The sequence below is a fragment of the Crocuta crocuta genome, unplaced genomic scaffold (genome assembly GCF_008692635.1).
Source record: "Crocuta crocuta isolate KB4526 unplaced genomic scaffold, BGI_CrCroc_1.0 scaffold658, whole genome shotgun sequence".
NCBI lineage: Eukaryota > Metazoa > Chordata > Mammalia > Carnivora > Hyaenidae > Crocuta > Crocuta crocuta.
Window position 1 is genome coordinate 160630 of NW_027530509.1, and position 26319 is coordinate 186948.

The window sequence follows — 26319 nt, forward strand, 5'->3', positions numbered from 1 at the left end:
GCCGCCAGGAGGAGGAAAGAAGACCCTTTGGAGAAGGGCGGTGGGCGGAGGCTGCGGTCTCCCCGCCACTCTTCCCCAGCACCACTCCTTCCCGGCAGGTAGCGGGGGTGGGGGGCTAGAAGCCGGGGCGCCCGCAGCTGCTGAGACCCGGCGCCCCCCCTCCCTGTGCCGGCTAGACTCAACGCTTCCGCTCGAACTCGGCTCGCTACCCCCGCGGCCCACGTGGGAGAACTGGGTGCTTGCACTTGTGCAGTCTTCCGGTTTTTTCTTACTCTTTCAAACGTTGGGCTTTTCTGTCCTGAAGTTTTCCCTGCAGCGCAATGCTTGGGGAATTCTGAGACTTTCTGACTTCACCGAAAGGCGGTACTGGGCCGCTCCCCGTTTGCAGGCCTCTGGCTTTAAGCTGCTTTGTTTGCAACCTTGAAAGTTAGAGATCAGTTTCCTTGTACCCTCGGACCTCACAGGTCTCCGTACAAGGGATCATTGTTCGGTGGGAACTTTGGCTGGAGGAGGGCCCGAGTTCTGAAGGGTGCAGCGAACTGCCCTGGGGCTTTTTAAACACTTCTCTCCTGATTGGAGTCTCGGGAGTGAGAGAGTGTAGAATTACAGAGCAATGGAAACATTGATGGTGAAACTTAAGATCTCTTCTAGGTTGTTTATGATTGGCCAAGAACTTCGTACATTTGTTTGACTTTAGAAGTTCTTGGCGGAGGGGATAGAAGGGTCTGGGATAGATCCGGCTTCAGTTACCTCCTGTTTCCCGCCTTTGTGTTCCGTTCTTTAGGGAGTAGGCAAATCTCTGCGGTGTGTATTCAGCCAGAGTGATTAGTTTATTAGCCCTTGCGGCGCTTAATGAGACACTTTAATGAGAAGAGGAAGGGTGGAGAGAGTTGCATTCATACTTAAACACGAAACTCAGTTTTGACGTTTTGGAAGAATCTTGCGTTTAACAAATATTTGTAGAAGGCCTCTCCCATGTCAGTGGCAGAGAACAAGCTGAAAATATTCATGAAGCTCAGGAGCCAAGTAGGTGAGTTCCTTAAGTGCCTATCTTTGAAGTGGGGATTTTCCTGCACGGTTTGCTGGGATGGTGACAATTATCTGTCTAGCACATGATTGAAACTTATTAGATGTTAGTGCTTAAAAGTGGGGGAGCTGAAATGAATTTTCAGTTTACATATCTTTTCTCCACCGATTATTGTGCTAGGTCTTATTAGGCGACAGCTTTCAGTGGCTCAGCAGCTGAAGCGATCACCTTTCCCGTACAGGAATACACTTAGAGCGATACTAAAAGCAGAGAGGGATGATTACGGAAACAGCCTCCCTTTAGTCTCGTTTGACATTCTCCAGTCGCAGTTTCCCTGTAAAATTCGTGCGGTCCACTTAAGTGCAGAATGGGCATTGACTAGAGCCCTGATGTAAATACTAAATGACGTATATTTTTGGTCTTGGCGAGCTGCTGAATATAAAGAAGAGGGACAAATAGTGCTAGGCCTGCCGGCTGGTTGCTCTTTAAGCTTAGAAAGGTGACGGCTTTGCTTAAGAATCCATGACAGCAACACCAAATCCCGCAGACCGCTGAGGCAACATCGTATACGGGAGACACGGGTACTAGTGTGCAGAGCAAAATAGGCTCCTGAAAACCATACCCGATCCCCAGATCGCGAGATGTAGAGCTGGAACGTTTCTCAAGACTGTATAGTCACTCAGACCCTTTTTGTGACCATAAGGCTGAGGCCTGGAAAGGTCGACCGAGGTGTCCAGGATTCTACAGCTGGACCTAGACAGTGATAGAATTGGGCCTAGAGCCTGGCATTCCCCCAGCTAGATGCTGTGAGGCAGTTCTGAAATCTGTCATGTGGTCTTTTTGCCCTGTTTGGCTGTGTGAGTAGAGAGATCATGCAGCCCTCCCACCCCCAGTGCCCTCTGGATACTCTCCCATGGTATTAAGGATAGCTCTTGTCTGGGAGGACCTCAGGGAGGCATCATTGTCCGGCATCAGTCATGGGCAGGTGGTATGTATGACCATGCAGAGGGCTAAGCTGGTTTTTGGCACCCAGACAGAACGTTCTAAAGAGCTCTTTCAACTGGCTACGATTCCCACCCCCACCCCCCAGCAGCTGCTCTGGGGGATTAAAAATAAGCCTTATTAATCATGGTTGTTATCGCAAGGAGGGAATATGGTTCCATCCTAAGTGTGTAGTGGGCTATCAGCAAAATGGTATGGAGAGAGACTGGCAAGTCACGGAGTCTAGACTGTGATGAATGGGCCTTTTAAGCTCTCCTTTTGGCTGCCTGAGTGTGGCTGGCAAAGGCCTTCAGACTGAAAGTCCTTGAGTGACTCTGAAACCGGGGGACGACCCACAGGCCCCAACTGGAAGCCAGAGGCCAGTGAGCCTTCATTTTTTGCCTAGGGCTACAGTGGCATTTTGGACAGGGCACTTCCTCCTTTTGTAGGGCTGTTCTGAGCATTGCAAGGCATATAGCGCATCCTGGACCCCTCCCCACAAAAGGCCAGTGGTGCTCCTGTCCCATCGTTGTGACACCCAGAAATGTCCCCAGGGGTTTCCAGACACTCCCAGGAGAGCCAGGACACACCGGATTGAGGGACCTGGGCCAAATCCTTGAGACAGGCTGCCTGGGGAGGAGATGCAGGAGCAGCCCGGTTTGCGTCCTGACCAGCAGAGAAAGACCAGGTGATAGGGGGCTTTTTGTTCTTGCTTCAAGGGATGTTCATTTTTATTTTGTTTTTGCTGGAGGTGGGAAGATAAATACAGAAACAGTGACAGATATTAATGCATTATTTCATCTGATTCTCATAATTCTCCAGATTAAAAATCTCCTTTTCAGTACAGATGAGCAAACAGAGAGGCAGAGACAGAGGGAGACATAGAATCCGGAGCAGGCCCCAGGCTCTGAGCTGTCAGCACAGAGCCGGACAGGAGGCTCAAACCTACGAACTGCAAGATCATGATCTTAGCCAAAGTTGGGACGCCTAACAAACTGAGCCACTCAGGTGCCCCACGATCGTGTGTGGGCCTTCTAGTCTGTGCCTCAGAAGTATCTAAATCAGTGGTTTTCAAAGCATATGATGAATCCGCACCCACCTTGGGGATTTGTTAGACGTGCACATTATCAGTCCCCATCCCGGGCCTGCTGAATCAGAACCTCCGGGGTTTGGGGCCCAGCAGTGTGGGTTTTAAAGAGCCTCAGTGTATGCAGAAGCCCACTAGAGTGTGACAGCTGCTGACACAGGGAGCTTGGAAAAGGCCAGGTAGTTGCACTTGTTAACAAGCTTTCCAGCTGCTTCTTGGTGTACTAGTCCCCCATGACTCCTGTCACTGTTACCACAAACTGGATGACTTAGAACAGTGCAGATAATATTCTCTCGCAGTTTTGGAGGTTAGAAGTGCAAGAATGAGGCCTAAGTGGGAGTGTCAGTAGAGTGGCTCCTTTTGGGAGGATAAAGGGAGAGTCTGGTTCCATGCTTTCCCAGCTTCTGGAGGTCACCAGCCTGCCTTGGCTCATGGCCCCGCATCACGTCACCTTCTTTCCCATTTGACCATCTTATAAGGACATTTAGGGCCTACCCAGATAATCCAGGATAATCTCCCTGTCTCGAGATTTGTAACTTAATCCAGCAAGGTAACATTCACAGGTTCAGGGATTTAGGACACAGACAGGATCTCTTTTCAGGAGCATTAGTTGGCCGGTGACACTCAGCTAGCCCACATTTTGGAAACTCATGGTCTGGGCCATAGGGTGGGGGTGCTCATTTCTGGCTGCACATTAGAACTACCTGAGGAGCTTTAAGAACACAAGCCTCGCCTTGCCTGGTTAATCAGAGTCTCTGGAATCTTGGACTTGAGCTTCGGTTCCCGCGGGATTCTCGTATCCAGGAGCTGACCCAGGAGGTGCCCTGGGAACATTCCTGCTGCCATTCCACAAGCAAAAGAAAACTCTGCAGAACACAGTTAGTGCTGAGGAAAATCCTTCTCGGAAAAAAAAAAAGGGACATTACAGGAGGTGAATTATATCTTCAAGGGGGGTGTCTACTCATTAGAATAAACATCCTGACTTTGCAAGGGGAGGTTGGTTAAGTAAAACTTAACCCCGTTCTGAGCCCTGTTATTTCTGATCAAAATATCGCATGACCGTAGCAGTTTGCTAGTGCCGCCATAGCAAAGGACCACAAACTGTTACTTAGGTGACGGACATGTATTCATTGTCTGGAGGTTGGGAGGCCAAGATCAAGGTGTCAGCACAGTTGGTTGCTTCTGAGGCCTCTCCTTGGCTTGCAGACAGCCAGCTTCTGTACCTCACATGGTCTTCCCTCTGTGCGTTTTGTGTTTCTAATCTTGTTTTATAGGGATACCAGTCATAGTGCATTAGGACCCTTCCCATGACTTCATTTAACTTTAAGTACCTGGACAAAGAATCTGTTTCCAAAAAGAGTTGCAGTCTGAGGTATTAGGTCTTAGGACTTCAAAATATGGATGTTGGGGGGAACTGGGTCAGCCCATAACCATCACCTACAAGGGTGGTTTACAGAGAGGGACATCTTGTCCCAGATGGAGCCACCAGCTATCTCTGTGGACCAGATTGCAGGCTTTCAACAGGCCACCCAGACTGAGACATTTGGCCACCCTCTCCCCGTTACAGCTGGGCTTCTGAGATTTTGCAAGGCCCTGGGAGGCTCAAAGCCAGGTTGGCTCAATAAAAGGAGAACTTTTGTCTCTTGCGTTTGCCAAATAGGTCAATGGCAGCCAGAGCTGAAGGACTGAAATGCTTGGATCAGGGATTGTCGCCAGCTTGAGGTCTGGCCCTTTCGCCTCATTGTGAGGTTGAAGCGCTCAGGGGCAGCCCACCTCCCTGGCAGGAGCTAGCCTCCACTGCGTGGGGTTACTGTGTTTTGAGAATGCCGTCGTGGAGTGCTAGGTTCCTTTAGGTAGTGTATCTAGGCCTCAATGTGATGGTGAGTGATTCTTGAAACCATGTGGGATATGTGAAATCTCCTAGGTCTAGCTGCCAGGGGAAATAGACAACAGGATAGGGGGTTAGTATGAGCCCTTTTAACATCGCTGGAAATAACCATTCTGGACAGGTTAGCCAGCATTTAGATAAAATGCTTTTGCACTCTCAGAGAGGAAGTCAAACTCTCTTTTTAAGAAATTGACTCGGTGGTCTGTCAATGCGAAAGTGTGGGATGAGCCAGTAGCTGTTAAAATTTGGCAGTGACCATGATTGACCAGGGTGCGGTGGGGGGGGGTGTGTCTCTGTTTTAAAACTTTATCTCATGTATAGTTGGCCCAGAAATTCCATCCACGTGTTCAAACATATTTCTAGCAGTCTAGGGTTATCTGAACAGAGGGCTGATGCTTCTGGCCCAGAAGGCCTGGGAAGGTCTTGTCATTGCTTCCTGAGTGTGGATGGAGAGGCCTCTCCCTTCTGAGGTGTTTGTGTAGACGCCAGAGTCATTATTTCTATGCTTGCTCTGTGACCTTGGTCCAGAATTTGACCTCTCTGAACATCAGTTTCCTTAATACATGGAGACAGAAAAACTCTCCTAATATGGTATGGTGTTGTTGTTTATAAAGGACTCCAGGGGATATTGGGAGGTAGTAGTACATCATTGTAATTGAGCATGAAAGACCTGGGTTCCTATTCCAGCTTTGCTCCTTACGATTTGTTCTTGGACAAGTTTCTTAATCTGATGCTTTTCTTTTGTCTTTGGTAAAGTGACTATCATACTGTAGGGCCTGCCTTGTAGGGTGGTTGTGAAGATCAGTTGAGGTAAGGCATCTGAGGCACTTAGCCTAGTGCCGGTGATGTGTAAGTACTCTGACACAATTAATTCACCACCAAGGCATTGCCAAAGCAGGTACTGAATCGCTGTTGAATTGAGAGGCTCCACGTGACACCGAGTTAGGCCATGGGTGCTTGTGAGTTCCTTCCTAGTTGTACTTTGCCGTGCGGCCAGCAGGTGGCAACATTGCTCCATCCTGGCACTGCTGGCCTCCCTCCCCGGCAGGAAAATGGTTAGAGGTCCATTTCCGGAATGGTAGTAGGCAGTTGCTACATGTGTCCTGTATCCCTTTTGAGATGAGATTTGGTTTTCCATGAACAGTTGGAGCTGGTTGGGTGACTGGATGTGCTCACCTATAGATAATTCCAGGGCCAGAGACCCCGTTCCAGCCTTCTGGGGAGCAGTAGCCGCTCTTGCTTTCATGGGCAGTACTATGTGTTCCTCTCTGAGGGCCAAGTTACCAGCTACCTAATGCAGTTATGTAGCCAGGGGTTGGACTGAAGCTTGGGGCAGCTGACAGCGGGCTCAGGGGCTCTGAACTTCAGCAGGATCCCTGGTTGGCATTTCTTGCATCACTGCTGCGATGCTGGGCTAGTTTCCCCACAAACTGAGGTGGTTTCACAACAGAGTCTGTTTTGTCTGCCATGTACAAGTCTGAGAATCCAGTATTAAATCTGCACTGTGAGGTGCCATGGCCCAGTTAAAGGAAGTTTAGGATTTTAGAAAACTGAATTAAAATTTTTTTTCTATAAAAATAGGCATGGTTTAAATGTCCTGACTTAAATGAACATTTCTTTTGATTTGAAAACTGCAGTGTTGTTTTAGTCTTATGATAGGTGGTAGCAAGGCACGGGAGAAATGGGGGTTGGCATCAAATGTGTAATAACCTGCTGTGATGTTAACAACATACCACAGGGGGGCACCAACTTCAAAAACTGGTTTAGCCACTTGAAGTTGTGGGAATATTTTCAAAGCTCTGAATCCTGTAACAGGCAGTTCTTCAGCAAAATCTCACTAAATTACCCATGTTGTTGTATTCCATTTTGTTTTTTATTTCCAGAAAACTGTGGGCCGGAGAGGTAGCCATTTTCCTACATATTTAATAGAAGTCAACCTGTGTCACCTGATCTGAAAATCACTCAGATGTTCATTTAATTCTTAACTCTGAAATTTTTTCTCAAGAAGCTGCTTTCTTTGATTTAGTAGAAATTTTACTCCAGTGACAATAGATTTAAAGCTTTTCGTTGAAAAAACAAATGTGCAGGACACGTTCCATTCGGTTTCTAGTAAAGTGTCATCTTCTGACCTGTCATTGGTAATTTAAGTCCTGTTTCTCTCTGAGGAACTATCAGCCCAGGGAACCTTAATGATTTTGGTCATTGAGGCTTTTAGTTAACCGTTCAGTTAATATTTAGTTGTCATTGTACTTAATTCTTATTTGTGTTTCTTAGTCATCAAATTAAATTAACTCTGGAATTACAGTATCAGGTTCCTGTAACTCCAGTTAACACCTAAAGACAAGGACTGATACGTTCTCTCGAAAGTGCAACACAACACTTGAACTTAAATTTAGAACTTGTTGGGGCACCTGGGTGGCTCAGTCAGTCAAGCATCTGACTTTGGCTCATGTCATGATCTCACAGTTCATGAGTATGAGCCCCGCGTTGGGCTCTGTGCTGACAGCTCAGAGCCTGGAGCCTGCTTCGGATTCTCTTTTTGCCCCTCCCCCGCTCGTGCTCTGTTTCTGTCTCTCAAAAATAAACATTAAAAAAAATTTTTTTTAATTTAGAACTTGGATAACTTATTTATACATATATATGTGAAGGACAGTTTGATTTTATAAATATACATGAGTCTAACTTTTAATGCTTTCCAGACTCTTCTATCCATGATCTCTTATAGCTCTGTGATTTCCGTGGCATCGGAAAGAAAATCTTTCTTGTTTCTTTATCAAATGGCATAATAAGGAGAAATACAGAATATTTTCTGTCCTGGCCATCTTCTGAACATTCTTTATTCCATAATCCACTTAGTAGAGTATATAAAATTGGTTAGAGCTGTCTACAGCCACATGCCTAACGTTTTAGGTTTGCTTTTCTAACTTAAGCTAGTTAAAGTGTCTTCCTGTGCTACCTTTGTTATTCCCATACTCAGAAATAAATATCATACAGTCCAAAATATGTCCTGTGCATTGGTTATTTCCAGAATATAGAAGGCTCTCAAATGTGTATTGAATGAGTGATTGTTTTTCTGTGACGTTCAGTTTTTTAAAAATAACTAGGGCTGGGGCGTCTGGATGGCTCAGTTGGTTAAGCGTCCATCTTCACCTCAGGTCATTATCTTGCAAATCATGGGTTCGAGTCCCATTTTGGGCTCTGTGCTGACAGGTCAGAGCCTGGAGCCTGCTTCAGGTCCTGTGTCTCCCCTCTCTCTCTGCCCCTCCCTCACTCTCTCTCCCTTTCAAAAATAAAATAAACATCAAAAATAAAAATTAAAAATAAAAATAACTAGGGCTTAGCAGGAATGGCAAACAGCATATATGTATGAATAAATGAACTTGCTCGAAAATAATTTTGTTTGTAATGAAAAATGACGAAATCTGTTGTCTTTTTATTGTCTCCTTTAGATTGGAATAATTGGTGGAACAGGCCTGGATGATCCTGAAATCTTGGAAGGACGAACAGAAAAATATGTCGATACTCCATTTGGCAAGGTTAATATCGAGTTAGCAGAGACATACCAGCTTTTTCCTTTCTTCTTGCTGGCTTTATTTTTAAGTTAAAAAAACTTTTTTTTTTTTTTTTTTTTAATTGCTTTAGTCTTGGCAGCACAGGACTCTCTGCCCTAAGCTGAGAGGGACCAGTATTCCTGTCATGGGCTCTGCCAGCTGAGACAGTGTGTCTAAGAATATCTTGGACTTTATAGGATTGAGAACGTGGCTTTTGAACGTGCACACGTAACTTCTCAATTTTTATCTCTAGAAGCCAGACACTCATTTCAGAGACCGCAACTGTACTTCTTCAGATCTCTGCATTCAAATCAGCTTCTAATTGGGGCCAGTGCGTCTTCCATACTGATTTTGGAGACAGACTGATGACACAGGGGAGCAAATAATGCAAAGTGGCCTTTTCTCAGTAAGCTCTGGCCCGAAGGGGGGATTTCCTGAGGATGCAGGACACAAAAGCATAACTAAACTGGAAATACAGCACTCCTTTTCTGTTGCATGGAGGCTGTTTGTTCTTCCAGCTCTTGTGTCAGCCAGCTAGGATGAGGCGTCTGCCTTCCAGCTCCATAGTGCTGCTCCTAAACTTGACGGTTCTACTGGTCCTAGAAGATCCCTACGTCTGGCAGTCCCAGCCCAGTCCTCCTTCTCAGCCAAGTCTGTAGATTGACCTTGTGTTCTCAAAGTCCTGCTTTCAGCTTGGCTCATTTCATGGTGTCATGTTTTCTTACTCACCCCGCCCCCCAACAAGTTGTCAGGACCTTCCCCTCCAGTACCTCAGGTCATCCCATGGCCATCTTAGACCTGGTTAACATGGCAAACTGTTCCGGTGCTGAGTCCTTAAAATCTGTGTCAGTGGACTCCTTTCTGCACCTGTTCTTGTACCCGCCAAATACCCTTAACACATCTCTCTCTGACCAGTGTAACATCAGAGTCCCCTGGGGTGCTCGCTACAAATAGTTCTTACTAAGTGCAGTCTACCCCATGCACCCAAGGCCGCTCTCCGGGTCCTATGAATTTCTTTGCTTGTAGAGGACTCAGTATTTATTGAATGACTAAGTTAATTAAATCTAGACTCTTTTACTTCGTTAAAAGCATATCTTCCAAGTTTCCATGAATCCTTTTGTGGTTGAGCAGTTGAAACGGTGGTTTTTAAATTGTTTATATATGAGTGTTTTCACATCACTGGATTGTAACCATTTTTCATTATGTTCAGCCTTCTGATGCCTTAATTTTGGGGAAGATAAAGAATGTTGACTGCGTCCTCCTTGCGAGGTAAGGTATTTTAAGCTTTTTGAGTATTGCTACTAAAGGAAGATTTAAATTTAACCTGAATTCTGCAGAGTAATGATGTGGGCATGAGTTTTTATGTGCTGGTGGAGCCCAAGTCTCTCCATCACCTTTATTTACTAGTTAGGGTTTTGGAGTAAATTATTTGGACTCTGGAGAACAGAGATCTCACCCTTCCCCCCCTTAGGCTAGGAAAGTGGTTAGAATAATCAATGAGCAGTACAACGAGTCTGACAAAAATTGAAGCTTCTGGTTTCAGTTCTCATTTCAAAAGAGCTGCTTTCTCATGTTCATTATTTTTCTTCTTCTTTTTAAAAATTATATTAGACGGTGAGAGTGTGTTTATAAGCAGGGGAAAGGGGAGAGAGAGAGAGAGACAGAGAGAGGGAGAGAGAGAATCTCAAGCAAGCTCCATGCTCAGCTTTCAGCCTGATGCAGGACTCAATCCCACAACCTTGGGATCATGACGTGAGCTGAAATCAAGAGTTAGTTGCTCAACTGACTAAGCCACCCAGGCTCCCCCATTGTTTTTCTTCTAATAAGGTAAACTGCTTCATTCATGACCGCTTGTGTAGTAACAGTTCTACGTTTGCAGGGAGTGGGTTCCCTTTGGTATCCACACTCTTGTTTTCTTGACCAGGCTAGCACTATTCCACTATTACAGAGGGGGCAGATCATTTTTATCACACATTTGGAAATTAGACTACATAGATTAGTTTTCTGTTGCCATAGAATAAATTACCACAAATTTAGCAGATTAAAACAACACAGCACCACACCCATTTTCTGAGCACCGGGAATGTGGGCACAGCTTAGCTGAGTCCTCTCTTCAGGGTCACACAAGGTCACACAAGGTACACTCAGAACTTGTTCTCATCTGGAGCTTTGGGTGCTCCTTCAGGCTTCTGTACGTGTTGGCAGAATTCAGTTCCTCACAGTTGTAGGCCTGAGGCCTTCCGCTCCTGTAAGCTTGTCCATGTTCCTTGTCACACAGTGCCCTCTGGGGAGGGTGGGGGGGGCGCGTAGGTCATAGGATAGTGGCCTGCTTCCTCAAGGCCAGTGGGTGGTAGCGCTCTAGTACATGCTGGCCAGGTGGAACCTAGTGAGGGGAGTGACCCCAACACCCTCTGGTGTAGTCCATTGGCCGGAAGCAAATCTCACCACTACCTGCAGTGGAGGGAGGAGGGAATTACGGGGAGCATGAAAATGGGGACCAGTAGAGTCTGTCTGCCCCACTACATTTTTAAAACAGAAGTGACTTTGCTGAATCCAGTAAAACTAAATTTTAGTTTTAGATGGTCACATGGGTCGATTTCAGGCAATCTTCTTTGTTGGTCTGTGGTCATTACTAGAGGCTTGATTCATTTTTTTCCAGGCTCTAAGAGAAAACAGCTGGTGGTATGGCCCCAGTGGTGAAGGTTTTATACTCCTACCAATGGACTGTGAACTATTTGTCCCTCTAATGTAGTGTGTTTTTTTTTTAAGATCTTTTTTACATTCTTTTTTTTTAATAGTTTATTGTCATGTTGGTTTCCATACAACACCCAGTGCTCATCCCCACAAGTGCCCTCCTCCATGCCCATCATCCGCTTTCCCCTCCCCCCACCCTCATCAGTCCTCAGTTTGTTCTCAGCATTCAAGAGTCTCTCATGGTTTGCCTCCCTCCCTCTCCCCCCTGTTTCCCCCCTTCTTCTCCCCCACGGTCCTCCTTTAAGTTCCTCCTAATCCTCCTATACATGCAAACATATGGTATTTGTTCTTCTCTGCCTGACTTATTTCGCTCAGCATAACACCCTCAAGATCCATCCATGTTGCTACACATGGCCAGATTTCTTTCCTTCTCATTGCCATGTAGTATTCCATGGTATAAATATACCACGTCTTCGTGATCCATTCATCAGTTGATGGACACTTAAGCTCTTTCCATGTTTTGGCTATTGTTGAGAATGCCGCTAGAGCATTGGGGTACATGTGCCCCTGTGCATCAGCACTCCTGTATTTTTTTAAGATTTTTATTTTATCTTTCTTTTTTTTTTTCTTTAGGGAGGGCAAGGGCACGAGTAAGCTAGGGACAGAGAAAGAGAGAAGCAGGGCTTATCCAAAGCAGGGCTCAAGCTCACCTGGTGTGGGGCTCCCATTCATCAACTGTGAGACTCTGACCTGAGCTGAAATCAGATGCTTAAGGACTAAACCACCCAGCCACTCCTAAAGATACTATTTTTGAGTAATCTCTATACCTGACATGGGCTTGAACTCACAACCCTGAGATCAAGAGTTGTATGCTTATCAATTGAGCCACCTGGCACCCCTCTAATGCAGTGTTTAACTGCTTTTTTAAAAAGTGTTTATCATTTTTGACAGAGACAGAGAGCAAGCAGGGAAGGGGCAGAAAGAAGTGAGACACAAAATCCAAAGCAGGCTTCGGGCTCAGAGCTGTCAGCACAGTCCTGTATGGGTCTTGAACTCATACACCATGAGATCATGACCTGAGCCAAAGTCAGACGCTTAACCGACTGAGCCACCCAGGTGCCCCTCTTACCTACTTTTGATTTTTTAAGTTCTTTTGAAAATCTTTTTAATGCTTTGGAGACCAGCCTCCAAAGTGCATATACTTTCTGAGCATTTACGAGCCCCCACCTTCTGAGAGTCATCTGTCCACTCAGGATAAAAACCCTGATAAGCTATTCCTGTCTGAAATTATGTATGGAGCATTTTGATGTTTTTCATAATTCTGTTGGTGAACATTAAAAGTTTTTTTTTAATATAAATATGGGATGATACAAGGGATATTTAATAACAACCCTATGGTGCAGGTAATAGCCATTTTACAGATGAAAAAAATTGGGCTGGGAGAGCTGAGTGGCTGTGATGAGATCACCCCACTAGTAAATCACAAGGCTAGGATTTGGACACAGGCGGTTTCACTCCAAAGCCCAAATGTAATCGTCATTCTAGAAAGAGATTTGTGTGTTTTCAGTTACTTCCTTGAAAGCTTGTCTCTGCATTACCACACACAAAAGATACCGGACTTGACACTTTGCTTTTCAGTAGTGGAAGATTACATGTAGTATTGGTAGTTTTTCAAGCAGCCCAGAATAATTTTAACTCTTTATGAAATACTGCTTCTCTTCTAACAGAATTCAAGTGCCCTGGTCACTCATCTTTTGTATTTACTTCTTCCCACAGGCATGGAAGACAGCATACCATCATGCCTTCCAAAGTCAACTACCAGGCGAACATCTGGGCTCTGAAGGAGGAGGGCTGTACACATGTCATAGTGACCACAGCTTGCGGTTCCTTGAGGGAAGAGATTCAGCCCGGTGATATTGTCATTATCGATCAGTTCATTGACAGGTGAGCAGATCATTGAAGATGCTTTAGGCTTGTGTCAGATCATTCCCAGCTCAAATGGATGTTTTGCGGGGACCTGGGAAAGATCAGGAGGGCAGGCCCACAGACTTGCTCTAAGCTTTTCATTGTAGAAGTTTTGTTGTTTTTTTTTTTTTTTAAATTTTTTAAAATGTTTTATTTATTTCTGAGAGAGAGAGAGTGGCAGCGTGAGCACGGGAGGGTCAGAGAGAGAGGGACACACAGAATCTGAAACAGGCTCCAGGCTCTGAGCTGGCTGTCAGCACAGAGCCCGACACAGGGCTTGAACCCACGAACTGTGAGATCATGACCTGAGCTGAAGTTGGGACACTTAGCCTACTGAGCCACCCAGGCACCCCTTGTGGAAGTTTTTAAACATCTGCAAAACAGAGTAAGAATCTCTCAGGTTACCAGTTCCCAGCTTTGCCATATGTGACTTCACTGTAGTCTGTAACGTGAAAAGATAAGGACTCTGTTAGAAACAAGCAAATCACTTAATATTTCCTTAGTATTTGCTGTCTAGAGAGTCCTCCCCTTTTCTCTGCTGTCTTACAGGCTTTTGTTAAGTTGTATTATTCAAATAAGGGTCCAGAGGGGGTCCACTCATACGTGTATGAGCTAATAATGTTTTATCCACTTTCTTTTTTCCTTTTTCTTGCTATTCTCTAGTGTCCCCAGTCTGGATTTTACTGACTGCATCCTTAAGTGTCACTTAGGGTCTTCCTCTGTGCCGTGTGTTTGTTGTCAACCAGTGGGTAGCTCTGGAGGCCTGATAAGAACTAGGTTCAAATTCTTGGCAAGAACCCTCCCCTCCACATTGTACCTGTAGGCATGTAATATCTGGTTGTCTTTACATGGTGTTAAGATCTATCAGTTGGTTCAGGAGCTAGGGACGTCTTTGTTATTTAATTGCACAAGTAATTTATAACTGTCCTTTACCAAAAAAATTCAACAGTAATAGACTGCCAAGACCCTGGGCTTTTTCTGCATTTAGAAATGCAGATCACAAAAAGAGATCACAAGAGAGAATGGGTGGTCTCCTAGGGATTCCTGCCCCCTGCCCCCCTACAATTCATGGTGAAAAGAACCACCTCCCAAGGTGTTTTGGGTGGAGACAGGTGCCTGTGCTCTGCACCTTGAGTCAGTGGTGAGGACAAGTAGCACAGACTGTAAGCCACTTGGTGGCTCCTGCTGAAGTTCCCAGACCATGACCTCTGTCCATCCTGCCCTTCCCATCTGCTCTGAGTTTACTATACCCAGATACCTCTCTTGCCTCTTCTGTGGAAGGGACATTTATTCAGTCCGGTTCTCTGTGTCTTAACGCCTGTCAGGGATCTGTTCTAATTTAGAGTCCATCAGAATCATTCTTGATTGTTCCCTGACGGAGTGAAACTGTTAGGTTGACCTGTATGAAATTGACCATTCTCTAGGTTAGAAATGGTTGAATATCAGTAGTTTCATGTGGCTCCACCTAATATATAATGGGGGTAGACAAAAAACATTACATGTCCTTCATGTATCATTTTTCCAATCATTTTTGCAGCACCATATATTTATTATTCATCTTTTCCTCTAGAATATAGGCCATATAAGGGTAAAGACCCTATCTACCACTTGATCCCTAACACTCATAGCAGTGCATGGCCTGAACTCATAGCAGTGCATGGCCTGTAGTTGCTCAGTCAGTATTTTTTTTTAAAGCTCATTTTACATTTTTTGACAGAGAGAGAGCAAGAGTGCATGAGTAGGGGAGAGGAAGAGAGAGAATCTCAAGCAGGCTCTGTGCTGTCAGGCAGAGCTGGACACTGGGGAGCTTGATCTCACAAACAGTGAGATCATGACCTGAGTTGAAATCTAGAGTTGGACACTTAACTGACTGAGCCACCCAGACAGTATTTTTTAGCATTTGAATGAACACGATCATTTGAAGGAAGAGAGAGCCTGGAGTTCTTAATCAAAATATCTGGTTGTCAAGAGTCCATGTGTTTAGAAGTAATGACTTGAGAAAATGGTTATAATATGCTTGTGTTTAATAAAGCAGAGTACATGGGCTGCCTGCCTGGCTTGGTCAGGAGAGCATGGGACTCTTGATATCAGGGTGGTGAGTTCAAGCTCCACATTGGGTGTAGGGCCTACTTAAAAAAAAGTATAGTAGAGTATGAAACTCCATATTCAGACTGATCCAGATTTATAAAGGATTATAGGTGATGCTGGGAAGAAATGTCTGATTTGGGTCTTAAGCCTTGGATTAATTTGTTACTTAAACAGTGTAACTGGACACTGTCATGTTTGCCAGATATTTTTCTCCTGTATAGTAAATGTAGATGTTTCACATTACTGGCTTTTTCAAGAAAGCCGTTGGGGCAGAAAGATGGAGAATAGAAAGAGAACAAGTGTTGCCCTCCTATCTGGTTTCATTCTGTCTTAGCACTGCTTAGCTGTGTAATCTTAAGATTTTCTGGTATCTGTTTTCTTTTATGTGCGGTGTGGATAACCTGATTCCTTACTCTTACCTTGTAATTCAAAGTCTCTAGCAGGTGCCTTTTATCTGGCACCTGCTCCCTGCCCAGGACTTGGGTGTCATTATTGTGAATGTAACATGTTGGCTGGAGGGGTCTGTAGTTAACATTATTTGGTAACAACAGAAGAGATTTTCTCTTAAAAGTAGGATTCCTAAGGGGATATCATTTAGAAGAAATCTCAAGTTTTATATTGATGACCTATTGCAATGATGACATTTTGTATTTATTGGACTAAGTAAGATACTAAAGATAATTTTACTCACTTCCTTTACTTTTTCTTAACGTAACTGTTAGAAAATTAAAAATAACTTAGGTGGCTTGCATTATATTGCTATTGGACGTTGTTTCCGAGCAATACTGGCACTAGCTGAGCCAGTTAACCAAGCTTGGGTATGTACGTGATTCACTGTATGTTCGTGTCATAGGAGAGGAGAACCGGCACTTTTACCTTATGAGTAATGGCCTTCATGTGTTTAAGGTAAACCTTGGTGTGTTCAGGCAGGCACCTGATGCGTTCTCTCTGTGCTGGCCTCAGGCACAGAATAGTGAGCTAGCAGCTGTGCTGTTTGTAGCTTAAGGTTCCCATAGCCACCCACCCAGTGGGTGATAGCCATGGGAACAGGAACCCTGGATTAGGAGGTTTTATCTTGGCTCTGTTTATCCTCAGCCAAATCAGTGGCCCATGGACCCCTCTCTCTCTCTCTTTTTTTAAATGTTTTTATTTTATTTCTGGGTGAGAGAGAGAAACAGGGTAAGCAGGGGAGGGTCAGAGAGAGAGGGAGATACAGAATCGAAACAGGACCCAGGCTCTGAGCTGTCAGCACAGAGCCCGATGTGGGGCTCGAACTCACGAACTGTGAGATCATGACCTGAGCCAAAGTCGGACATTTAACCGACTGAGCCACCCAGGTGCTCCTCATGGGCCTCTCTTAAATCCATGTTGAGCCCCACCATTGCTTAGGCCTCTTCTCCCTGCACTACCTATGGATTCTTCTCCAGGGACTGATCTGGAAACATACATTTGCTTATTGCTGTCACTTTGTCAGCACATTATCTTAGAAAAAATATCCTCGCCCTGAAGTGGTCATCAGAGGCATAGAGGGATTGTTTTAATCTCTCTAACAGAAATTTGTGATAAAGAATCAGGAAGGAGTAGTGTGGCTACTCTTACTTAATAGATGGCAGAACTAAAACACGTCACTTTCTCTGCCCTCAGTGCCCAGCATAGGGAAAAGCACCACCAACCTGGATCATCAGCGATGCATACCTAAGAGGCCATTAAGGTTTAAGAGTGACAGGGGACTCTGATTTTATGGTGGTTTTTGAAAACATAAGATTTCTACCCTAAAAATGGAATATACCCTCAAAGGAGTATGATGCACTAGAAACTCTTTTAAGAAAATAAGATCATTGTCTTTTTTTTTTTTTTTTTAGTTATTTATTTTGAGAGAGCATAAGTTGGGGAGGGGCAGAGAAATTGGAAGAGAGAGAGAGAATTTCTCTCTGTCACCATAGAGCCCCATGCAGGGCTCAAACTCACAAACTGAGATTGTAACCTGAGTTGAAACTAAGAGTTGGATGATTAACTGACTGAACCATTCAGGTGCCCCAAGCTCATTGTCTTCTGAAAATAATTGTTATCTCTCCAGCCATGTTCCAACCTATGAAAAGTTGAAAGCCTGGGCCTGAGAGAAGGGGAATCCTGGGTGTGGCTGATGTGGAGAGAGCAGGACAGCAGACAGGTGGGGAAGGGAACGACTCCAAGTAATTTTGGGGTGTGTGCAGTCATCTCTTTCACAGACATGCAAGGAAATGTCTTAGCAAATATTTAAAGTGAAAATAATGTTCTTGTGTTTGTGATTAGGGCAGCTTTGGAAAGCAAAATGGATCTTGGTCTAGAATTTAAATACCAGAAGAATGTGTTGGTTTTGTCATTTTCCCATTATTCTCACATGGTGACAGGTTTCTCAACTCTTCCCTTGCCCTGGGTCCTGGGCTCCGGGTCCAACGCTCTTCACAAACTAGAGTTAAAAATGGCTACTGATACCGAGAACTTATAGGTTTGTCCACAGTAAGTCTTTCAGTGCCTCATACCTCCTGATGGAACTGGGTTTGATTGATCCATTTCTTCTACCTTGATGGAGATCCTGGTTATCAGACCCACAGGTTATTGACTGTTCGGGATACAACATGGTTAAGAATGGGACTTGTGTCACTCCTTGATGGTTGTTCCATAGTCCCTTTGAACCAGGGAAAGAATTTGACCTTTCCATTTATTCTAAGAAACTGTTGTGAGGTTGTTTATACTTTAAAAGGATCTCACAAGGGAGATGCTCTGAGATTCATAATTTGGGGGTCCTTCGATGATACAAACCCTTGTATGTGTAGCATTTAACTGTCACCCCAAATTACTGACTCTCCATGTCGTGCCTGGTGCACATGGGTAGAGGATTCCAGCAGTTCTATACATGACCCTTCTTCTCTTTACCATCAATCCCAATTGTTATTGAAAGGAATTGAATTCACTATATATTGGTAAGCTGTTTGGAAAGATACCCACATTCTATTAAGTTTTTTTTTTTAAGATGCAGATTAGTAGGACCCATTAAACTACTATAGCTATTGGAACTATCTTGAGCTGGGGATAGCAAACATATCTGTGAAGGACAAAGATGAGATTCTTACTTTTTAATACTGGCCGTTATCAGGAATGTTCTGCAGATAAGGACTTTTTTTTTTTTTTAAATAATGAGGAATACAACCAAAAAATTGAGATGAAAAACAGCAGGGTGTGATTCCTACTGCCAGATATTTTCAGCAAAATGCTGTTAACATGTTAGCCTGTTACGCCTGAGGCCCCTAGTTAGGTTCTATGTGGAGAATGCATTGGGAGAAGCCCCAGCTTGGAAGTGAGAAAGTCCAGAATTGTTCCCTGGCTTTGCCCCCAAACTCTTGTCACTGAGGGTCCTGGATTGGTTCTTAAGTTGATAGCCTCCCTCTTCTTAGAGTTCTTTTTTCATTACATCAGGGAAAGGTTTGAGTAATGTGATTGTGCTGCTTGCTTGCTTACTCATCAGGAAAGTCCCGCTGTAAACACAGTGGTAAGGGATTATGTCAGTTTATTTCCCCCTTCCAAAGCCCTGGGCTTCCCCCCTTGAGGTCATGGTGTAATACTGTTTGAACGGGCCCCTGTCAAGGACTGGCCCGGAGGTTGAGGTGTGCTCTGCTCTCCATTGTATCACCAGTCTTTGAACATCCGGGCATGGTGTGGATTTTTATCGATACTTGTGGGGCTTCTGGTAAAGGACTGTCCAGGAAGCCCTCCCTTAGCCCTTTTTCCATGCCCGTGAGTGGCTGTTTCAAACCCTGACTGCTTCCTGCCCATCTCCTTTACTCTTAGTTGAGAGTATTACCTCTTTGTGAGAAAACAGAAGCTATTAGGCATAAACTCACCATGTTCTTTCCCCCTTCCTCTCACCAGTTACTTGCATGCCCGCCCTTTGCCATCTTCCTGCCCACACCTGTCCAGGAAGCGGCGGGGTGGGGGGGGGCAGCTATATCCATGTTCCCGGGAGTTCCCACATTTTGCTCCGCAACCTAGTTCTCTTGTTACTACCTCGCTTTGTATCCCTTCTCTTAATAAAAATGTTGATAAGCTCCTAGTTTTGGGGTTACTACCAGGTGCCACAAATCCCTTAATCCTGTTTCCTATGTACAAGTATAATTTTCTCAGTTTATGGTTGAAGAAACTTAAAACTCAAAAATACTGGTCATTACTCTCTAGTAAGTGGGGACCCATGGAGTCTGAAGTCCAGTTAGTGTCCAAAGCCTGTGACCTCAACCACCCCTCCACGCAGACTTCCCAGCTCTGGCCTCCCCCCTTCAGATCCCCACTAGCCACTAAATACAGGACAGGGTCCCAGAGATACCTCGCACTGTGATTCGAGATTAAATTACACCTTTTGGATGTCTTCTAACCCCATACTGTCACCCCACCTCTGCTCTCTCTCTCTTACTTGGAAACTGGCTAAGTTGATCATACCCATGGCACTGCTTCAAACTGGCAGTCAGTACCGTGGCTCTGGGTCACTCCTGCATGGAGAGTCCATCTTCAGGTCATATCTGTGTGTGTGCTTTGAACTACCCTCTGTTCTCTGTCACCACTGCCCTCATCTGGTCAGTGCTTTACTTAACATCCCTCCTTTTCTCCATTGTGCCTTCTGCAAAGCTGGTTTCCAGACTACTCCCGGAAAATAGAACAGAAACAAAGATGTGATGCTGGGGAAAAAAAAGCATGCGCTACTCTCTGGGAGGACTCACCCCAGAAGCTCTTCCTTGCTTAGGGTTGTCACACAGTGGTGATTAGTTTCAGCTCAGACCCATATGGCACAGTTAACAACACACCCTGGGGAAAAGGAATGTGCTAATAAGCTCTTTGTGTAGGAGGGGCCAAGATTGCAGAGCAGCATGGAAATTTGTTTTGCATCTCTCGTCCCTGAAATGCAGCTAGATCAACACCAAACCATCTTGCACACCTAGAAAACTGATCTGAGGATTAACACAACAATCTGCACAACTTGAACCACAGAACTGGCAGGTATACAGCATGGGGAGGTGAACTGGGGGAGAGAAAAGTGGAAGGTAGGGAGCTGTTTTTGCTTGTGGAGAGGATGGAGACAAGAAGGAAAATACAGGAAAAACACTCCCCCTGAAAGTTGCTGGAGAGAAAGAGAGTGGAAACACTCATAAAGGACTTAACAACAAAGGGAAAAAGGAGAAAGGATAAAGAAGGTTTAAATACCATTAGGATACCATAAATAGGGGAGCATAGAGTCTGGAACTCTGCAGCTTGATACCTGTTGGAGCTCTAGTGGGAAGGGCAAATTCCCAGGAGCAGACAGCGGGGTCTGAGGGGTCCTTGGGCCACATGGGGAGAAGTGGTTCCCCTGCTTGAGAGGCTTGCAGCCTCCCCACAGGCAAAGGTCCCAGGGGACACCAGAGTACAGCCACATCTGCTGGTGTTGGAACAAGGATGTTAATGGTGAAGCCAGGTTGCAGACTTGTGTTGTGACTTACCATAAACCCTGAAACAGTGCTGCTATATGATCTTGTGAACTTTTTCTGGGGTGGGGTGGCACCTGGCCATGGCTTGGCCAGACCCTCCCCCAGAGGGTTGGAGTGGGTCAAAGCCACAAGGCCCTCAAGGAGTTAGGGGTTTGGAAACACAGCTCCATCTGAGATAAAACTCAGGAGGGAGGTGCCACCTGGCAGGTTGATGGCTTGGTCATGGACAGTGTAGAAGGGAGTGGATGGAAGCTGGAGACAAAGGAAGGGTGCTTCATTGCCTGTTGGGGAGAACACAGAGTTCTGATGTTAGAGACTGGGTAGCTGGGTGATACCATTTTCACCCCTCCCACACATACGCCACAAACATCTACCCCAGTAAACTCAGCACCATCTAGTGGAGAATGGAGCCATTACACTGAGCCCCATCCAACTGTGCCAAATGTGCTCTAGAGGAACACCACAAGTCTCTGCCTGCTTAGTTTAAGGACCATAAATTGCTTCATAGTTTGACTTCTAGGAGAAACTGGATGTAATTTCAATCATATTTCATTCTGTTTGCTGATCCATGTATTCAGTTTTTTTTCTTATTTCTTGAATACATAAAGAGGAAAATTTATTTTTATTTTCCATTTTTATACAAAAGATTGCTCTTTAATTTTTTCTACTATACTTTTTTGTAAATTTTTAAATTCTCCTACTTTCATCATTTTTTGTTTTATTGTATTAATTTTTTAAAATTTTCAAACATTTTCTTTTTTTTCTTTTCTTTACCTTTTTTCTGTATTCTATCAAGCTTCTTTTCAATAACCAGACCAAAACACACCTGGGATCTAGGGTTCTTTATTTGATTTTGTGGTGGTGTTTTTAAGTTTGAAATTTTTATTTATTTTTTTATTCTTTTTCTTCCTCCAAAATGACAAAATTCACCCTCCAGGAAAGAACAGGACAGCCAGGGACTTAATCAGCACAGATACTAGCAAGATGTCTGAACCAATGTTTAGAATCACGATAATAAGAATATTAGCTGGGATTGAGAAAAGCATAGAATCTGTTTCTGCGGAGGTAAAAGAAAAATCTAGTCAGGATGAAATTAGAAATGCTATAACAAAGATGCAATCTCGAATGAATACTACAGCAGCAAGGATGAATGAAGCAGAGCAGCGAATCAGCGATATAGAGGACAAATTTATGGAGAATAATGAAACAGAAAAAAAGAGGGAAACTAAGGCAAAAGAGCCTGATATAAGAATTAGAGAACTCACAGACTCATTTTAAAGGAATAACATCTGAATCATAGGGGTCCCAGAATATGAAGAGCGAGAAAAAGAGGTAGAAGGCTTATGTGAGCAAATCATAGTGGAAAACTTTCCTAACCTGGGGAAAGACACAGACATCAAAATCCAGGAAGCACAGAGAACCCCCTTTAGATTCAACAAAAACCAGCCATCAACAAAGCATATCATAGTCAAATTCACAGAATACCCAGACAAGGAAAGAGTCGTGAAAGCAGCAAGGAAAAAAGAGTCCTTAATCTACAGGGGAAGACAGATCAGATTTGCAGCAGACCTAACCATAGAAACTTGGCAGGACAGAAAGGAGTAGCAGGATATATTTAATGTGCTAAATCATAAAAATATGTAGCCAGGAATTTTTTAGCCAGCAAGGCTGTCATTCAGGATAGGAGAGATAAAAAGTTTCCCAGACAAATGAAACTAAAGGAGTTCATGACCACTAAACCAGTCCTGCAAGAAATTTTAAGGGGCACTTTCTGAGGGGAGAAAAGACAAAACAAAAGCATCAAAGACTAGAAAGAACCAGAGTTCACCACCAGAAACTCCAACTCTACAGGCAACATAATGGCAATAAATTCATATCTTTCAGTACTCACTCTAAATGTCAACAGACATAGGTAACAGAATGGATAAGAAAACAAAATCCATTTATGTGCTGTTTACAAGAGACCCATTTTAGATCTAATGACACCTGCAGATTGAAAGTAAGGGAATGAAGAACCATCTATCATGCCAAAAGAAAGCCGGAGTAGCCATACTTATAGCAGACAATCTAGATTTTAAGATAAAGATTGTAACGAGATGAAGAAAGGCATTTTATCATAATTAAGGGGTCTGTCCATCAAGAAAATCTAACAGTTGTAAACGTTTAAGATCCAAACGTGGTAGCACCTAAATATATAAATCAGTTAATCACTAACATACAGAAACTCATTGATAATAATACCATAATAGTAGGGGACTTCAACACCCTACTTACAGCAATGGACAGATCATCTAAACAGAAAATCAACAAGGAAACAAGAGCTTTGAATGACACACTGGGCCGGATGGATTTAGTAGATAAATTCAGAACATTTCATTTCATACTACAGCAGCAGAATACACATTCTTCAAGTATTCTCCAGAATATATCACAAACTGGGATACAAATCAGCCCTCAACAAGTAAAAAGAAGATCGAGATCATACCATGCATATTTTCAGACCAGAACACTATGAAACTCGAAATCAAACACAAGAAAAAATTTGGAAAGACAACAAATATGTGGAGACTAAAGAACATTCTATTAAAGAATGAGTGGGCTAACCAAGAAGTTAAAGAGGAAAGTAAAAAGTACATGGAAGTCAATGAAAATGATAACACCACAGCCCCAAACCTCTGGGACACAGCAAAGGCAGTCATACAAGGGAAGTATATAGCAATCCAGGCCTTCCTAAAGAAGGAAGAAGGGTCTCAGTTACAGAACCTATCCTTAAACCTTGAAGAGCTGGAAAAAGAACAGCTAATAAAAGCCAAAACCAGCAGAAGTGGGGAAATCATAAAGATTAGAGCAGAAATCAATGCTATCGAAACCAAAAGAAACAGAACAGATCAATGAAACCAAGAGCTGGTTAAAATTTATAAACCTCTAGCCACTTTGATCAAAAAGAAAAAGGAAAGGACCCAAATAAATGAAATCAAAAATGAAAGAGGAGAAATCACAACCAACATGTTAGAACTATACAAACTATAAGAGAATATTATGAGCAATTATACTCCAATAAATTGGGCAATGTGGAAGAAATGGAAAAATTTCTAGAAACATAAACTACCAAAGCTGAAACAAGAATAGAAAATTTGAAACAGACCCATAAACAGTAAAGAAATTGAATTAGTAGTCAAAAATCTTCCAAAAAAAACAAGAGTCCATGGCGTTACAGGGGAATTCTACCAAACATTTAAAGAAGAGTTAACACCTGTTCTTTTGACTCTATTCCAAAAAATAGGAATGGAAGGAAAACTTCCAAACTCATTCTATGAAACTAGCCCTACCTTAATTCCAAAACCAGACAAAGACCCCACTAAAAAGGAAAACCACAGACTAATTTCCCTGATGAACATGGATGCAAAAATCCTCAACAAGATACTAGCCAACCGGATCCAACATGATTCACCATGACCAAGTGGAATTATACCTGAGATGCAGGGTTGGTTCAATATCCACAAGCAAGCAGTGTGATACATCACATCAATAAAAGAAAGGACAAAAACTGTATGATCCTCTCAATAGATGCAGAGAAAGCATTTGACAAAATGCAGCATCCTTTCTTAATAAAAACTCTCAGGAAAGTAGGGATAGAAGGATCATACCTCAAGATCTTAAAAGCAATATATGAAAGACCCACCACTAATCTCATTCTCAATGGAGAAAAACTGAGTGCTTTCCTCCTAAAGTCAGGAACACGACAGGGATGTCCACTTTCACCACTGTTATTCAACATATTATTGGAAGTCCTAGCCTCAGCAGTCGGACAACACAAAGAAATACAAGGTGTCCAAATGGGCAAGGAGGAAGTCAAACTTTCACTCTTCACAGACAAGATGATACTCTATATGGAGAGCCCGAAAGATTCCACCAAAAACTGGGAGAACTGATCCATGAATTCAACAAAGTCATAAGATATAAAATCAATGCACAGAAGTCAATTGCACTTCTGGATGCCTGGGTGGCTCAATCGGTTAAGCATCTGACTTCAGTTCAGTCATGATCTCACAGTTTGTGACTTCAAGCTCTGCATAGGGCTCTGTGCTGGCAGCTCAGAGACTGGAGCCCGCTTTGGATTCTCTCTACCCTTTCCCTGCTCATGCTCTCTCTCTCTCAAAAATAAATTAACATTAAAAAAAATGTTTTAAAGCGGTTGCACTTCTATACACCAATAACGAAGCAACAGAAAGAGAAATCAAGAAATCGATCCCATTTACAATTGCACCAAAACCCATAAAATACCTCGGAATAAGCCTAACCAAGGAGTTGAAAAACCTATACACTGAAAACTATAGCAAGCTTATGAAAGAAATTGAAGATGCAAAAAAAAAAAAAAAAGGAAAAATATTCCATGCTCATGGATTGGAAGAACATATATTGTTAAAATATCAATACTACCCAAAGCAATTGACGTATTCAGTGCAATCCCTGTCAAAATATCACCAGCATTCTTCACAGAGTGAGAACAGTCTTAAAATTTGTATGGAACCAGAAAAGACCCCAAATAGCCAAAGCAACCCTGAAAAATAAAACCAAAGCTGGAGACACCACAGTCCTGGACTTCAAGATGTATACAAAGCTGTAAGCATCAAGACAGTATGGTACTGGCACAAAAACACTCAGATCAGTGGAGCAGAATAGAGAACCCAGAAAGGGACCCACAAACATATGGCCAACTAATCTTTGACAAAGCAGGAAAGAATATCCAATGGCGTAAAGACAGTTTTCAGCAAATAGTGCTAGGAAAACTGGACAGTGACATGTAGAAAAATGAACCTAGACCACTTTCTTACACCATACCCCAAAATAAACTCAAAATGGATGAAAAACCTAAACATATGACAGGAAGCCACTGGGGCGCCTGGGTGGCTCAGTCAGTTAAGCGTCAAACTTCGCTCAGGTCATGATCTCAGATCTCATGGTTTGTGAGTTCGAGCCCCACATTGGGCTCTGTGCTGACAGCTCAGAGCCTGGAGCCTGCTTCAGATTTTGCATCTCCCTCTCTCTCTGCCCCTCCCCTACTCATGTGCGCGCTCCCTCTCTCTCTCTCTCTCAAAAATAAACACTAAAAAAATAAAATTTAATTTAATTTTAAAAAGACAGGAAGCAATCAAAATCCTAGAGGAGAGAGCAGGCAAAAACCTCTTGGAGCTTGGCTACAGGAACTTCTTATTCAACACGTCACTGGAGGCATGGGAAACAAAAGCAAAAATGAACTTTTGGGACCTCATCAAAATAAAAAGCTTCTGGAGAGTGAAGGAAACAATCAGCAAAACTAAAAGTCAGCCAACTGAATGGGAAAGGATACTTCCAAATGACATATCAGATAAAGGGTTAGTATCCAAAATCTCCAAAGAATTTATCCCAACTCAACATCCAAAAAAGAAATAATCCAGTGAAGAAATAGGCAAAAGACACGAGTAGACACTTGTCCAAAGAAGACATCCAGATGGCTAACAGACATGAAAAAATGCTCAATATCACTCATCAGGGAAATACAAATT

General features: G+C 43.5%; 1 protein-coding gene across 1 annotated transcript in view; it reads left to right on the plus strand.

Annotated features, from left to right (window-relative positions):
* The window catches only part of MTAP (methylthioadenosine phosphorylase), a 44546-nt gene that overhangs the window by 389 nt on the left and 17838 nt on the right, over positions 1-26319 (plus strand). The window contains exons 2-4 of the mRNA XM_077767061.1: positions 8433-8519; positions 9745-9803; positions 13005-13172. Coding sequence (XP_077623187.1) covers positions 8433-8519; positions 9745-9803; positions 13005-13172 — 314 coding nt within the window. The remainder of the gene's footprint in view (positions 1-8432; positions 8520-9744; positions 9804-13004; positions 13173-26319) is intronic.